This window comes from Dermacentor andersoni, chromosome 1 (genome assembly GCF_023375885.2).
Source record: "Dermacentor andersoni chromosome 1, qqDerAnde1_hic_scaffold, whole genome shotgun sequence".
In the NCBI taxonomy this organism is placed as follows: domain Eukaryota; kingdom Metazoa; phylum Arthropoda; class Arachnida; order Ixodida; family Ixodidae; genus Dermacentor; species Dermacentor andersoni.
Genome location: NC_092814.1, coordinates 258,266,320 through 258,282,433, shown reverse-complemented (window position 1 = coordinate 258,282,433; position 16,114 = coordinate 258,266,320). Strand labels below are relative to the sequence as shown.

The window sequence follows — 16,114 nt, the reverse complement described above, 5'->3', positions numbered from 1 at the left end:
ATACAGTAGCTGGGCTGGGCTTGTACCCAACGGACCTGGGGAGTCCCTATAAGCTAGGAGGGCCAGGTAAGGGTCAACCGATTTTTCCAAGCTCCGTTTTACCGTCTGCACTGTACGTTCGGCCGCTCCATTTGACTGCGGTTACCTAGGGCTAGACGTGACGTGATGGAAGCCATAACTTGTCGCAAACAATGCAAATTCTACAGAAGCGAATTGAGGACCGTTGTCTTGAGGAACATTGGAAGCCTTCTACATCAAGAAAGCGGGTCCAAACTGTGTTAGTGACACATCGGTTTTCCTTTACGAGGCTGAGCTGAAGTTTCTATCACGCCTACTCTGATAAGACTTTTTACTCCATGTTGCCTTGTACGCGTGCGTGTGCGCGGTGTTTTGGAGGGCTATATATGTAGAGTGCTTTCACCCTCATTAAACAGTTGAGGTAGCGCCCGTGGTGTCGTCATCTTTCTTGTGTGTGTTGTTTTGGCGCAAAATCTTTTTAGTATGCAAGATCACCAACTAGCCCAGCAGTTAACTCTTCTATAGTTACAGGCAGTTATACATAAGGGTACAATGGGTATGACATGTACTTGGCAGAGCAGAAGGTGCAGAGCACTGCACTCTCATCCAGAACCCCCATGAGGGGTTATGAGCTTAATTTTAATACCTTCATTGCTCCTCTGAAACCACATCATGACAAATCAAAACTTTTCATTCAAATGATTGGTTAAACTGTGATCTAGAATGCACAAAATTACCTCCCTCTCCCCATTGTCCAAAACATTGCTAGAAAAGGAAATGAACAGGAAAGACACCTGCCTAAAATGTTGCCACTCGTGTCATGCCGTTCTCAGAACATTTTAAGATAAATTGGCTTATTCACTAAGAATGTGAGTCTGTTCTGCTACTCGCTCCATATCCTTTCCCAAAGTGTCCATTGGCAAGGTGGAAACATGCACTGGAACTGTGGAGTGCAGGGATGCATTCATATATTGACTAAAGAATTTAACTGCCCAACCTATATCCAAATGACACATATTGCACATTGACTCGTACTATGCCACAGGTCACTGGGTGAACCATACTGCGTCACCAAGTCTTTTAACCCGGTGACAATATGTCATGCCTCATTCCGCTCAAGTTTGCCTGAAAGTTGATGAATTGTGAACTGTCTTTAGCCCTGTGACTTAGCTGCAGACGCCCCTGCCTCACGTTGCCAACCTTTGCGTATATTAATTCAAGTTTGACTCCACAACAGAACTGAACATGTTGTTGCTTTGTTTAAATAATTCATTAATTTTGTCATTAATTTTTGTTCTAATTTTTTGCATAATGTACTGTATTTAGCCATTTGGATTTTTCATTGTACCATTAATTGCAAGGCTTGAATAAGAGAGGTGCACTGTGATCAAAGTAAATCGATAACAGTGCACCTCTCTTTAAAGGGCTCCTCACCAGGCCACATAGCAAATTTTCCAGTTATACACTAGAAGCTGTTACATGCCCTCTAGGGAGCGTTCTGCTGCAAGAATTTTTCAAATTGGTTCATTAATATCCGAGATAAGAATATTTCAATGCCGTGAACCCATGATTCCAGGAGGTGAGGGCCACTGCCAAGAGAGACGCTCTTTCCACTTGCCCCATCTAGTAGCCTCCGCAAGCAAAATTCCTTCCCTGCGTTCTCCCATACCAGAGCTTGAAGATCGCGAGATGCATACATCATGGGCCCGCGCCCTTTCTTTTTTTTTTCCCCCTTGCTTTTTTGCTGTGCGGCGCATTTCCGCTGGTGGCGTTGTGCACGAGCTGTTGTGTTTGTCTTGTTTCGCACAGCACACGATTTTGCGCATTGTGCACGAGAACACCTGACTAGTGGTATAAGCCAGTGCTACTTGAATACTGAGGCAGACACAAGCGGTTTATAGAGCATGATCTTGCACTGGAACACAGTAGAAAATGACATACTTTCGTTGTCTGCATGCGCGACTGCACGACGTGGGAACAAGCAGACAAAACGGAAGTACATCTCTCTTGCTGCGGTGTGAAGTGAAACACAAGCACACAGACATTCGGTATTTGTGCTTTATTATTTCTCTAAAGTTTAATTAATCTATTCACTCCACAGATTACACAAATAACAGATGCTGCCTTGAATAATTCTTGAAGCCACGTGTCACCACGAGCGACGTCACAGCAGTGTGATATGCATTGACTCTCCGACTGGGAGCACGGCGCCCACAAGGAGAAGGGCAAATGGCATTCGGTTTGAAATTTTAGCTCTTTCGGCAGCACATAGTGATATAATACATAGCCGACATGATCGTTAGTGCGCATTGTATGCACGGCACTTGTCAGCTCAAAATGGCCAGACCTGGTGAGGGTCCCTTTAAAAAACTTCGAGCATTGCCATTTAACAGTTTATAAATATATACAAGGTCATGCAAGTCACTGATAAAGTGGTAAGTAAGAAAAGTTTATTTCTATTAGGCATATTTAGTTATTGACATTACCTACATTGAATACAGTTTACTCTCGTTACAATGGACCCTGATAATTCGACAAAAAAATGTGTGTTTTATCCGAAGTCAGTAATATCCAAAACGTCTCACTTCCGAAACTTTCGTCATGATGTCTAACAACTTTATTGCAAAGATTGAATGTCGAACGTCCAGAGTAAACAAACAAAAAGTCGCAGTTTCACCTGAAAGGCGAATCATGGATTGCGATAGCAAATTAAGCAAGATAAGCATGACAGCAGTAGTGAGCGAATTGACCTTCGTGCTCTCTCTCGCTTCAACGCGAACTAAACGTCGAAAGCACAGCACATATGAAGCTGTCAGCACTGGGTGCTCTTTGTCCACATCGCAGATCGCTTTGAAGAAAAGGCCCAAAAGGATGCACACTTCGCTCACATCGCAGATCGCTTTCAAGATATGGTGCCCGCATGGGTGTGCACTTTGTCCACATCACGGATAGCTTCCTAGATACGGCGGCCGTGCCGTAAGCAGAAGCTGTGGGAGTAGAACCCCTCCCCCCCGGGTCTCGTGCGCAAAAGAAAGCGGCGCGTTTTCGCCCCGCCTTGCTCTCTTGCATGCGTGATACTGAGCTGAGATCATAGGCTGACAAAGTATGTTTTATGCGCCCGATGTTGAAAAAAAATGGCCAGGCTTAGCTTGGTTAAGCCAAGAATGCGTTGCATATTGCGCGCGAGTTGGGGCCCAGCTTTTCCTCTGGCTGTCGCGACGTCACGTCACATGGTTGCGCTAAAGGTCAATGGTAGCTGCCCGGCCGCGCCCAAGGGCTGAACTGAGTGATTGCAATATGCAACGCATAAAACTCTAGTGTAGGGGAGTGAGCCACTATGATGGCTCATACCCCCAATGGTGGCTGCCCGGCCGCGCCCATGGGCTGAACTGAGTGATTGCAATATGCAACGCATAAAAATTGTCGCTAATTTCGTCCGCTGTAGCCGATAGTTCGTTGTAGCATGGTCCATTAAAAGCAAACTTCTTTGCATTAATAAAATAGGTAGAACAAACTATGACTGAAATATGGTCCATTATATCTGAAAGTCTGTTGTACGCAGAGCCGTTGTAACGAGCTGAATGTACGAGATATGGTTACGGAAGAAGATTAATTGAACTTAATGGGTCCTTAATTTTAAAATCTGTTTTGAATTATGTGAAAGATAACCTTTTTCGCATGCTGAAGAATTTTTTATTAAATATGTGACAAACTATTTTTGTGAGTGATGAAATTCATGTGTATATTTTATTACATTAGAAAATTTGTGTATGCTTTATGTTGTATTTCTAACAAAAAAAGTGCATTTTGTGCGTTTTCTTCAACGAACCTGACACTAACCATGATAGCTATTGGGTCCAACTACGTTTTGATTTAGTATAACTAACTATGATATCTATAGTGTCCACCTATGTTTTGAGTTAGTGTATGTAAACTTCTTGGCAAAGACTAAGTTAGAAACAAGCTTACAGTGGTAAAAGAGGAAGCAGAGGGTAATTCCCAGACACTCTTTGAAGGCTCGTGGAAATTGCAGACTCCAGAAAGTCAGGGAACTTCTTGTTTAGGGCATTACAAGCCTCAACCCTAGACTGAAGAATCTTTGGACTAGATATGTACAGGGTCGTCCACTCTTGGGGTGAACACGGCTCTGCGTGGCCTCTCCCCGGAGCGCCAGTGCATCTGATGTGGCTACGCATCAAAGTGCAGCGGCGTACATAAAGACCTAGAGGAGGTGTTTTGCGTCGTCTACTAAAGCGCTGGAGTGTGCCGCTCTTGCTTTGCTGTGAAGTACACTTAATTAAACGCAGGTGACCAAGCGCTGAGGCAGTGTCGCAGGAAAGCACACTTCACTCACTGGAACATTTTCCCGCTGGTTTTGTCTACAACTTGCGAACAGCCTGCTTAGTCAATATGCACAAACAGAAACAAGCTTCTCAGCACATAAACGACATTGCGTTCTTTTTTTAAAATTCTTTGTAAGTGATGAGGGTTAAAGAACAAAGTTATTTTTTGCGTGCTCTTTATTAGGCTGGGGCCATTTTATTTTACTGTCACAGGTCTTAGTGCAGTGCATTCAGAAAAACCCATCAGGAGCACTTTTCATGATTGGGGTCATGACGTGATGAGCCTGGTGCGTCATTTCACGCATCTCTTGATGCTATACCGAATTTGGTTAATTGACCTAAGAAAATGATCAACACTTGCCATAAATTTCACAGAAAATTATAGTGATTGTGCAATTGTGCCTATATATTTTATCATGTTTGTCATCAATTCTACCATTATGAAGAGCTAAAAGACAGTACTTCAACAAATCTACCTTCAGTAGCTAAGCAGTGATATCCACTTCTCTGCAGCTCTCTTGTTGCCATAATCTAGGAAACTGCTCTTTTTGGCATAGCAACTGATTTAGCAGTAATTTTATGCCCCATTCTTATCTTTCTATATCCAATAAAAAATATAACTCATTTTTGTTGTCATACTCTATCTGAAATCTCCGAAGCGGTGCCGGTCCTTTGACGCATACTTGACACGAGCAGCCACATTCTCGTTTAGAGGAATCGTCAATCAATTCTTTGATAGCATTAATGAGCTGGTAATAAGTGGGGCAGACATTTTTTTAATGTGTATGTCCCTGGAGCAATGCACACTGCATTCGAATGCTGCTCCTGTCAATTTTAAATAGGTGGTAGCAGCAGAAAATCTAAGTGACGCGTCAGCTTTCTAGCATACATTAAGTTGTGTTTTTTGAGAAAGATGTAAGACAAGGAAGTCAAGTGATAGAGGAAAGAAACGAGTGACATATATTTACAAAAACATTTCTGCGAAGCTAGACACGAAAGAAAACGTCGACGAAAAGACGTGGCGAAGTTGGCAGCAACGTATCAGTATCTTAAACTGATCAGAAAAGGTAGCATGACCTAAGCAAAAAAATTAACTCTGCGGTAGATTGTGCAGACACCCATGGCCAGTTTAAAGTAGACGGCCTGACCTCAGCCGTATGGGTTATTTATTTACATCACCTTATCAATGTAATCAAAGGATTGATCGATGATTCCTCTAAATGAGAATGCGACTTCCCGCATCATGTATGCAACAATAAACTGGCACTGCTTCCGCAATATTACACAAGGTATGACAACAAAAATTTGTTGTATATTTTATTGGATGTAAAAAAATGAAAATGGGAAATAAAATTACTGACAAATCAGTTGCTATACCTGACAGTGCAGTTTCCTACATCACGTAAAGTGATCCATGCGCATTTAGAGTGACATTAACACGGCAATAAGAGAGCCATGGAGCAGCGGATGTCACTCCTTAGTTACTGTCGAAGTAGTCTATTTGACCCTCCATATTGGTAGAATCGATGACAAACACAATGAAATATATATGCACAATTGAACAATCACTCTATTTTCTGTGGAAATTTATGGCAGGTGTTGGTCATTTTCTTAAGCCAATGAACCAAATTTATTATAGCATCAAGAGATGCGCAAAACAGAGCGTTGGGCTCATCACATCATTAACCCAATGGTGAAAAAGTGCACCTGATTGGTTTCTCCAGATGCACCGCACCAGCAGCTGTGGGAGTAAAATAAAATGGCCGCTGCCTAATAAAGAGCGTGCAAAAAAATAACTTTGTTCTTTTACCCTCATCACTTACAAAAACATGCTAAATTGTTTATGTGTTGAGAAGCTTGTTTCTGTTTATGCATATTAACTAAGCAAGCTGGTCACAAGCTGTAGACAAAACAAGCTGGAAAAATGCTCCAGTTAGTGAAGTGTGCTTCACAGCAAAGCAAGAGCGGCACGCTCCAGCGCTGTAGCAGACGACGCGAAACACCTCCCCTAGGTCCCTGTGCATCTGCGCCGCTTTGCTTCAATGTGTGGCCGTGCCGGACTCACTGGCGCTCCATGGAGCGAAGCCACGCTGAGCCATGTTCACCTCAAGAGTGGACGACCCTGTACCTCTTAATTTTGGCAGTTGCCTTGTGTGGATTCAACCACTGGGGTAGCTCTGTGGCTATGTCGTTACGCTGATGAGCACAAGGTTGTGGGTTTGATTCCGGCCACGGCAGCCACATCTCGATGCAAAAGGGCTCATGTACCGTGCATGTTCTGCTGTTGTGTGCACAAATGTTAATTGTAGCCTTTGAAAAAATGCCGATGTAACTAGTAGTCCATTATTAGCCCCAAAAAAAGAATAAGATCTGTGGCAAGTCATCATGTTGTGGCAGGCAGTTCATCAAACTGCATGTGTTTTCATGCACATTCTCTAGAGAACACCAAAATGGGCTCAAGGGCAGTTGGTGGTTCTCCATTGTATGTGGCTTTCAGTGATAAATTTTCTATTTTGTGTTTCCAGGTGATTCTCAGAGTACTGTGGAGGTTTATGATCCCAAGCTCGGACACTGGCAGGTTGCTGAAGCAATGTCAATGACTAGAAGTCGAGTTGGTGTTGCTGTACTCAGAGGAAAACTATATGCCATTGGTGGCTACAATGGCTTGGAACGGCTGCGGACTGTTGAAGTGTTTAGCCCTGAAAGCCGCATTTGGAGCCGGGTGGCATCAATGAATTGCAAGCGCAGGTATGTCTCCGAGTATAGACTGTTCCCTTGTGTCAGCAGCCTTTGTCTGTAGAAAGGTTATTTGGAAATGGTACATTAGAGCTTTTATATGATTGTAAATAAAGTTGTGTGGCACCAATGAGATGCTAGCACGTGACTTCCAAGATTAGAGAAGCGTAACTTATTCACACCATGTTAGGTACCATGGTCATGCTTATAGATAATCAGGTAATACTGTTGAATCTCGATAATTCGAACTCGAAGTGGCCCGAAAATTTGTTCGAATTAAAGGAAGTTAGAATTAAAAGAAAGACTTCGTGCACCATAGCACGATGCACAAACTGTGCAAGTTGTGAAATTGTGGTGCATAAGCACACAGAAAGCGAGGACCACGAAACTACCCACGCTGGCCAACGCTCGCTTCCCAATAACAGCAGAAAACGGAACTTCAGGGAGCAGGCTAAGCTTGCCCCAGCATGGAGGTGCGCGCGCGGAGACCGTTGAAAGTGACGGAGTTAAGAGGGAGGGAGAAGTGAGCGTAGTTGCGAGGAAGGGCGGGATTGCAGTGGGGGGGGGGGGGTTGTGCTTTCCCACCAGCTTGATGGATGGCGATAAATACCTCTGCCACCTAAGACTACTATCGAAGCAGCGGAATTGCCGAGGCCGGACTGGTCCTTAGCCGCTGCTTCCCTCAGCGTGCTTGCATGCTTTTTTTTTCGTCTGCTGACGAATTGGCTCAATGTTTACATTCTTCGTCTTGAGATCTTAACACGAGTCAGGTCTTATCAAGATGACGAATCTATTGCCACTGATCATAATCATGTTGGTGTGCTCCTTCCTCTTCAAGCATCGCCGCGTTGAAAAGACAAGTAGAATGAGGTACTGGGTGTCGCCTTCGGGTCTTTGTATTCAGGGTCTGTCTTGTCGTACAGAATCGGATACGACGCACTGTCTCCAACAACCATTCCATCGGGACGTCTTGATTTAGACTCATCATTGTAAATTAGCAACTGCGAACGAGACCAAACCAGACCAACCAAAACAAGCGAGAGCGGACGTGAGCAGACGTTAGTGCGAAGCAAGCGGTCCAGCTGAATCAGACATGAGTACGAATAGAAAGGCTGGGCGAGTCCACATGACACCAGTTTCCTGTGTGTACGTCACTGTAAAGGCCACTCTCATTGGTCTCCTCTGCTCGCGGCCCGCTTGCCACTGCGGCGAGCCGCGAAAAATTGGCCCAGCACCGATCCCTTCCACGGCACGCATTTTGCCGCTAATGTGGCTGGAGCATTACGGTGCAATGCAGAAACGGCGACCTTGCCATTTGAGAGAGGGTGAAATTTCCACCACGTTTCTTTTTTCTTGCGCGCAGCGTCGAAAGGTCTCTCATAAGGTTTTCCTCTATGCTGGAATCAGAGCAGTGCTGGTGGGAGGCGCCGCCGCATGATTTGGCATGCTGCTGAGAGCATTGTCAGATCACAATACGTTCGAATTAACTGTCGCAAATGCTTGCGCGTTCAAATTGTCGGGCGTTTTCACCCATTGGAATACACATAACTTTGACGGGACCATAGTTTTAGTTTGAATAAACAGGAAGTTCAAATTAACAAGATTCGACTGCATAATGTAAAAAGCAGCATTCATCAGTGCCTCGGTGATTACAAGGAATGTTCACATTATGGATATTTAGGCCGTTTATTTTGCAGCATTTATTTTGAACAAAAATGTATATTGTGTTTATCTGTTTTTCAAATATCACTGCATTTTGGTGCAGTGCCCTGTGGAAATACATGCTGAATTTGGTCAATTGATCTTGAAAAAATTAAACCTGCAAACAGCTTTAAACTGCCATTAGGAGCTCTTCACTTCTACACTGTGTTTTGCATTGTTTTACTTGATACAGATTCTTATTGCATGTTAAACAGGCTCAGCAAGAGATAGATGCACAGTAGGATTCAAACAAGATTGGATGCGCTGTGACTAAGTTCTTGACCCAAAAGATGACCAATGTATAAGCGCACATAACGCTGCACATACATTTAGAAATGCACTAAAACAACCAGTGTATGAATATGCCTGGTGTTACATGTAAACATATGTAGCAGTGTTGGAGGAGCTATGTGTGACAAAAAACAAAAGCAAAATCACAAAGGACACATTGGTGCATTATGATTGGACGAACACTAAATTGAAAGTTGCTGCATTTAAGTTCAACTGTTGAAACAAGAACTGTCCTTGCACGTTGGCCTGCCACAGAAAGCTTAGCAGTCTCACGAGCTTTTTAGGAACATAGGTGCTTTTAGCAAAAAGATAAAAGCAGGTGATAATTACTTTTTTGCTAGTTTTGTGTGGAAAAAAAAATTTGTTCAGGTAAAAACATTACCAAATTGATCATCTCTATCTAAGCAGAACCTCATTCATATGTTAAAAAAAAACACACACACAAAAGAAAATGTACTACCGTATTTACTCGCATAATGATCGCACTTTTTTGTCAGAAAAAATTGACGCAAATTCAGGGGTGCGATCATTACGCGGGTTAAATTTCCCGCGAAAAAAAAAAAATTTTTTTCGTCCCCCGTTTGCTGCGGGATGCGGGTGCGGGACACCAAAACAAAAATGGCGGCCGGCTGAGCAAGCCGAAAGCGCCGAACGCGATTTTTTTTTTCTTCTCGTGAGTACATTACATGCATTGAAACAGTTTTTTCCGTATCAGTAATGAATAATATCGTTAATATCGGTAAGTTTGCGGCAATAACGTAGCCATGTCCACTTTGAGGGGGCAGAAACAGATGGGCGCGCTTAGCTGCCAGTGACATAGAAACACATGGCGGGCATGCTGCGGAAACTGCGGCATCTGTCTTCACTACTATCCTAATACCGCACGTTTGCGCTAAGGGTGGGTGAATATCTTAGCTGTGTTACAAGCGTTGGCGTATGAATAAGGTACACTTTTAACGTATCAGTGTAAACGTGGCTACTATCGTTGCCGCTTGCGATTTGTTGCTTGCCCACGAGTGCAGATGAGAAGAATCGAAAGGCGCCTTTTTTATGCGAAGCATATTACTAGAGCTCAACCCAGCTCCTCAGGCGCGGCGGTGTCGCCTTCAATACCACGTGACACCGTGACGTCACGACAGAGGAGAAACGGGGCTCCAACTCGCGCCGTCGCTCGCGGCGTCGCCTTCAAGGCTGACCACGTGACATCGTGACGTCACGACAGAGGAGAAACGGGGCTCCAACTCGCGCCGTCGCTCGCGGCGTCGCCTTCAAGGCTGACCACGTGACACCGTGACGTCACGACAGAGGAGAAACGGGGCTCCAACTCGCGCTGTCGCTCGCGGCGTCGCGGCGGGATATAAGCAGCTGCGCTTGTTTCTAGGTGGCTTTGGCTCAACTCTTGCAAGATGGGCTGGGTGGGAATCGAATCAGGGTCTCCGGAGTGTGAGACGGAGACGCTACCACTGAGCCACGAGTACGATGCTTCAAAGCGGTACAAAAGCGCCTCTAGTGAATGCGGTGTTGCCTTAGAAACGAGCTGTTTCTAAGGCTCAGGCGTGCGTCACTTGCTCAGGCGCACATTTCGTTGCCGCGCCGAACGCTGCGTTGCTCGACGCTCACCGCGTCCAATGCGGGGCGCGTAGTCGCTGCGCCGTAGCCCATTGTCTTACACCCCTTGGCGGGTCGACGGGAACGCTGTCGCGTTCCACTCTTGAAGGCAAAGCAGAGTAACGCATGAGTTGTTTCTTCGTCTAGCCGAACCAAATATAGCCAAGCAACAGCAGTTCACCAGGCTAAACAGTGGTTCAACAACTAAAATAAAGGCTAGTATGCTTCGCATCCTGGGCTTAACCTTAGCTAAGCCACAGCCATTTTTTGTTGTAGACCACAACCATTATAAAGCCTACACATAATAAAGGAAAGTTTGGTTGTACCTCTTTTTGTCATGGAAGTGCGGAAAGTGATGAAAGTAATGAAATGAGGCATCTACTTAAGAGTGTTTGGTGAGTGCAGACCACCTGGTTCGTCTTGAATAGTCATTCGCGTAGCATTCAACAGATGGTAAGCGCAATCATTATTAGCTAAACTTGGCACACGACATATCGCTGCAGCAAGTTCGGGGTGCGATCATTACGCGGGAAATAAAAAAAATCGAATTTTGACGACAAAATTCAGGGGTGCGATCATTACGCGAGTGCGATCATTATGCGAGTAAATATGGTAACTGGAAAAATGTGTGATCTGAAGTACCCGAAAAATAACACATGTGACATTCTGAACTGTAGTTGGCATGTACATAATGCGAAGCTTCGCACGAATTGTAGCAAGAGGCACGATATGCTGGGCGGGCAGGTGGGGCTCTGGCAGCACGAGACACATTTTGCTGTTTTCCTATTGCGCAGTGCTTTAAGACGTCAACTGGAAACCGAAATGAAATTGAAATTCACTCCAGATGCTGCTGGAGTGAAACGTGACACTTGCATCGTGCCGCCTGCACCAGGAAATGGCTGCGTGTTTCGGTTCTCAGCTCTTAACGCTTTAAGGGTCAATGACGTAAATATACGGCGCCGCGAACAAGTCAAAATGGTCAATGCCATATATTTACGGCGCCATCTGTGTGTTTGAAAGCGCACCGATTTCCCGATTTCTTTTTTTTTTTCGGTATACCTACATCACCTGCACGGCATTATCGTAGGGGGTTTAAAATACAGGTGGTCACAATGGAAACATTCAGCAACATTAAAAGAATACATCAGTAAATACAACGTTGTTTAAGCACTGAAATTCGCAAAAGTGGAAGACAAACTAACAAAGTACCAAACAAAGTAAGTAACAAAGTAACTAACAATAAAAAAGTCGCGTATGTGTAGAGATGATTAACAGAACAATCAAAGAATATGGCTCTCAATAACATTTTCAATACTAGATACTGCCATCACTTCATTAAGGAGCTCATTCCAATCGTTAATCATGTTAGGAAAAAATGAATGCTTAAACACATTGGTACGGCACTGATAAGCTCTAATTTTGTTAGCGTGGTCTCTCCTAGATGAAATGTAATGCGGCTCCTTGATGAACAGTGTTTTGTCGATACCAGTTTTACTTTTATATACATTGGAAAGAAATTTCAATCTTAGGATTTTTCTGCGTGAAGAAAGTTTTCCAACCCAACCCTTCCCGTATTCCGGATCCTCTGATAGTACTAAAATTATTTGATGTTACGAAGTGTGCTGCTTGCTTCTGGACACATTCTATTTTGTCTGTGAGGTTTTTAGTGTATGGATCCCTGGTAACGCATGCATATTCTAGAATAGGCCTGACATTTGTTAAATACAAGGTTGCCTTCAGTGATGAAGGCGGGGTGTCTACCAACCGGGAAAACCGGGAATTCTCAGGGATTTTTAGTAGTCTGGAAAAACTCGGGGAAAACTCAAGGAATTTGTGCCTCTAACAGGGAAAATTAGCTCTAATTTTATTGATAGGGTCGAAAGTCGCGGTAATGCTGGCTCGAGTAACAGACAGGAATCGTAACGAATCGTCTTTGACACCCTGTCGTCGGCTGGAGGAGTTGCCAGCGTACAGTCAATGACCAACTTACCCGATTCTCGATAAATTGGACAGCTTCGCGGCACCACCACGTACCCCATAGAGTCAATGTATCAGAACGTTTGAAATTTCGGACGCAAGAACTCTGACCTCGCCGCCTCAAACCGGCGCTATCGCACGCAGATCCGCTGGAAGCCATAGCCACCACTGCAGCAACGCTACGCCTAGCTCCTTCGACGTTCGCTATTAAGCTTCTTGCCGTTCGGTGCCGTGTTTCTTCATTTCTCCGCTGTCAGCAATAATTTTGACTTCGAAGCTCGGAAAGCACGGCGCATCCCATAATACTGGTTCCTGAAAGTTAGTTTCGCCTCAGTACAGTTGTGTGACGCGGTGAAGCATTAGCAGAAGTATTGCGGTGAAGCTTAAGAAGCGTAGCAATTGTCACTGGACACGGTTGTATTCCTTAATTTTACATGCGTGCACCCACCCTCTCCTGTCACAGTAGGAGCACCGCTATGCCTAATAAGTGTACTGACAGGCATTCAGAGCTTTTCCGGACGTGCCTGTGTCGATTTCAGCCCTTAAAAGCACTAAAAGACATGCATTTATTTTTTCGGATGGCCTGATATTTCTGAAGTTTTCGCAGCCGTCCGAAAAATTGGACGTTGACTGTAAACTGACCAAGAGTATGCTTCAAATGGTCCTAGTGCGAACGTGCAACAAAAAGAGCACGGGAACAGAAAGGACTGATGCATTGAGGAATGAACGGGGAATGAAGTATGTGAGCGCTTCTTTGAAGGAGCCTGAGCTCCAAAAACACTCTTGGCTGACGCCGAGATGCAGGTGTCCCTCATACAAACGAAAATAAACTCTTTAAAGCAGTGAAACACAACACTGAGGCGTCGTGCACGGGCTGAGAGTGTGTCAGGACAGTTAAGGTTGACTTACGAGCTGTTGAGAGAGACTCTCAATTGTGACAAAATTCGGGCCTCATACCACTGAGCTTCCTATCAGTTGGTATAAATAGCTCACATTCGAAAATATTTGCTTCTGTGTGCATCTCCATTTTATTTGTATTTGAGAATGTCTGACTCGATTTGCAATTTCTTTCGAATACATTTTATTTGCTGTGCATTTTTTTAACCCCTACCTTCTATTCTGTTTTTGAATAACATAAGCACTACTCCTTAGTATTCAAATTGGATTTTCTTTTAAAAAATTTGTTTCATATGCTTACTAAAGAGTGACAGCATCGGGCGATATGGTTCCAGCCTCTCTTGACATAAAACATAGTTCTGCATCACTCAGGGAATTTCGCAAAGGCACTCAGGGAAAACCTGGAAAACTCAGGGAATTTGGAAATGTCAACTTGGTAGACACCCTGGAAGGAGAATGCTTAAAATTTCGTCGAAAAAAGTGAAGAAGATGGTAAGCTGTCGCGCTAATTGAGTTAATATGATTAGTCCAGTCAAGCATTTCAGAAAACGTAACTCCGAGGTACTTAACATCCTTAGCGGTACTGAGTGCAATATTATTTACGCAATAGGAACTGTGGAATTTTTTCTTTTTCTTTGTAAACTGCGCATGGTACCATTTACCAGTATTCAGAGTCATCTGCCACTGCTTGCACCAGATAGACACTTTTTCAAGGTCGTTTTTCAACTCAATGTTTCATTTGTTCTAAACATTTAATTCTTTACTTTGAGCACCTAACACCTGCCTGGGAGGTAGTCCTTTTCCTGTGAGGACACATTTTCTTTGCATTTTGATGTAGTTTTTCGCTTCTTTGCAGTAGTTTCATGCACCTTAGTTGCCTTTTTGATGTGTTGTGCATGCATGCATCATGCAGAGGTAGATGACAGCACAGTCAAAACGTCCGCTCTTATCTCCTCTCATTGCACAACCTCTTTGAGAGTTGGAGCTGAAATCTACAGCTAAATATTTGATGTGAAAACTTCTGCTCTCGCCAATGCCACGTTGCCATCATGACCACACACGGACGCGCCGTGACCACAGCCCACGGTGACGTCACCATAGACTGCGGTCGTGTCTTCAGCACCGCATGCAGACGTGCTTTCTTGGTCACCCACATGCGCTGGTCGTGCCTCGTTGGCAAGGTTGGTGGCATCCGCTTCTACAAGTAGTTTTCTCCCCCTGTTTCACGCCTTTCATGGTCTTTCGTACGCGTGGGCCGTTCGGAACTTTCTTCCTTTGGGGCTCATCACAGAACACGTACGTTAAGCTGCCACGATCGTCAATCACATTGATCGGAATGCGTAGCTCGCTGCTGCACAAACACGTGTGAGAGAGGTTTGTCAGCAATTCAATTCTACAGCAGCCAATAGGAGCGCGCCCTATGCACCATGTGGCTACTGCACCCAATCGCAATGCCGCTTTTGCCTTTTTTTTCACTCCCATTAGCTGGTTTATTTTTCGTTAGAGAAACCGTCGCTGCAGCTATCTTGAGCTCCGATCTCTCCACTTTACAATGATACCAAGATAGTAGCGCTGCGTCAACGGATAGCCGAGCGATCCACGGTGTGATGGAGTTTTCCGAAGCCTAATTCTGTTGCAAATTTTTGATGACAGCGCTCTAGGGAACTGCTCTTTTCTCTATTTATACCGCGTATTTTGTTATAATATTTCACCACTAGAGGTCTGTGGATTGCGAAAAAAGAAAAAAATCTGAAATTCCCCCCTTAAAGTCTGTGTTGTTTCTTTTCTTCTTTTTTTGCACAATAAGTTTGGCCGATAGAAATAGCAAAATACCTAGCGTGCGCATGTGTCTGTTGTGTGTATAAAGTGCGTGCATGCATGAACTTGTTTGTTTCAAAAACATGATACCCTGTACAAAGATTAGTCATGGAGCATTACCTATAAAATAGGTTAAAAATGTGTAAATGTGATATGTGGATTGCGTTGAAGCAGTAAAAGCCTATGGTAGTTTTTTTGTAATTTGATTAGTGTTTTTGATTCCTTGCCAGTTGCACCCAAAATACCACTCTACCAGTGATACAGGCAGGGTGTCTACCAAACGGGAAAACCGGGAATTCTCAGAGATTTTGAGTAGTCTGGAAAAAGTCAGGGATAACTCGGGGAATTTGGGCTTCTATCAGGGAAAATTAGCGGTAATTTTATTAAAGCTGGCTCGAGCAACAGACAGGAATCCTAATGAATCGTCTTTGACGCCCTGTCGTCGGCTGGAGGAGTTGCCAGTGTACAGTCAACGACCGACTTTCCGGATTTCCGATAATTTGGACGGCTTCGCGGCACCGCTACGTACACCATAGAGTCAACGTATCAGAACGTATGAAATTTCGGACCCAAGAACTCTTCGCCGTCCGATTTCCCGGACGTTTTGCCGTGACCACAGGTCTGAAACGGCAATAATCAAAAGCACCACCGCTGCCGTTTTGATTACTTCGCCACCTCGAAGCGGCACTCTCGCACGCAGATCTGCTGGCAGCCGTTGCCGCCAC

The 16,114-nt window shown here is 44.4% G+C and overlaps 1 protein-coding gene across 8 annotated transcripts in view; it reads left to right on the top strand.

The window, feature by feature from the left end:
- The window catches only part of KLHL18 (Kelch like family member 18), a 74,402-nt gene that overhangs the window by 14,824 nt on the left and 43,464 nt on the right, over positions 1 to 16,114 (top strand). For all 8 annotated transcript variants that reach the window (XR_008609352.1, XR_008609351.1, XM_055063687.2 and 5 more), the window contains one exon: positions 6,887 to 7,109. Coding sequence is in view for 6 of the 8 variants with exons in the window: in XM_055063687.2 (XP_054919662.2) it covers positions 6,887 to 7,109 (223 nt within the window). In the remaining 2 variants the exon portion in view is untranslated. The remainder of the gene's footprint in view (positions 1 to 6,886; positions 7,110 to 16,114) is intronic.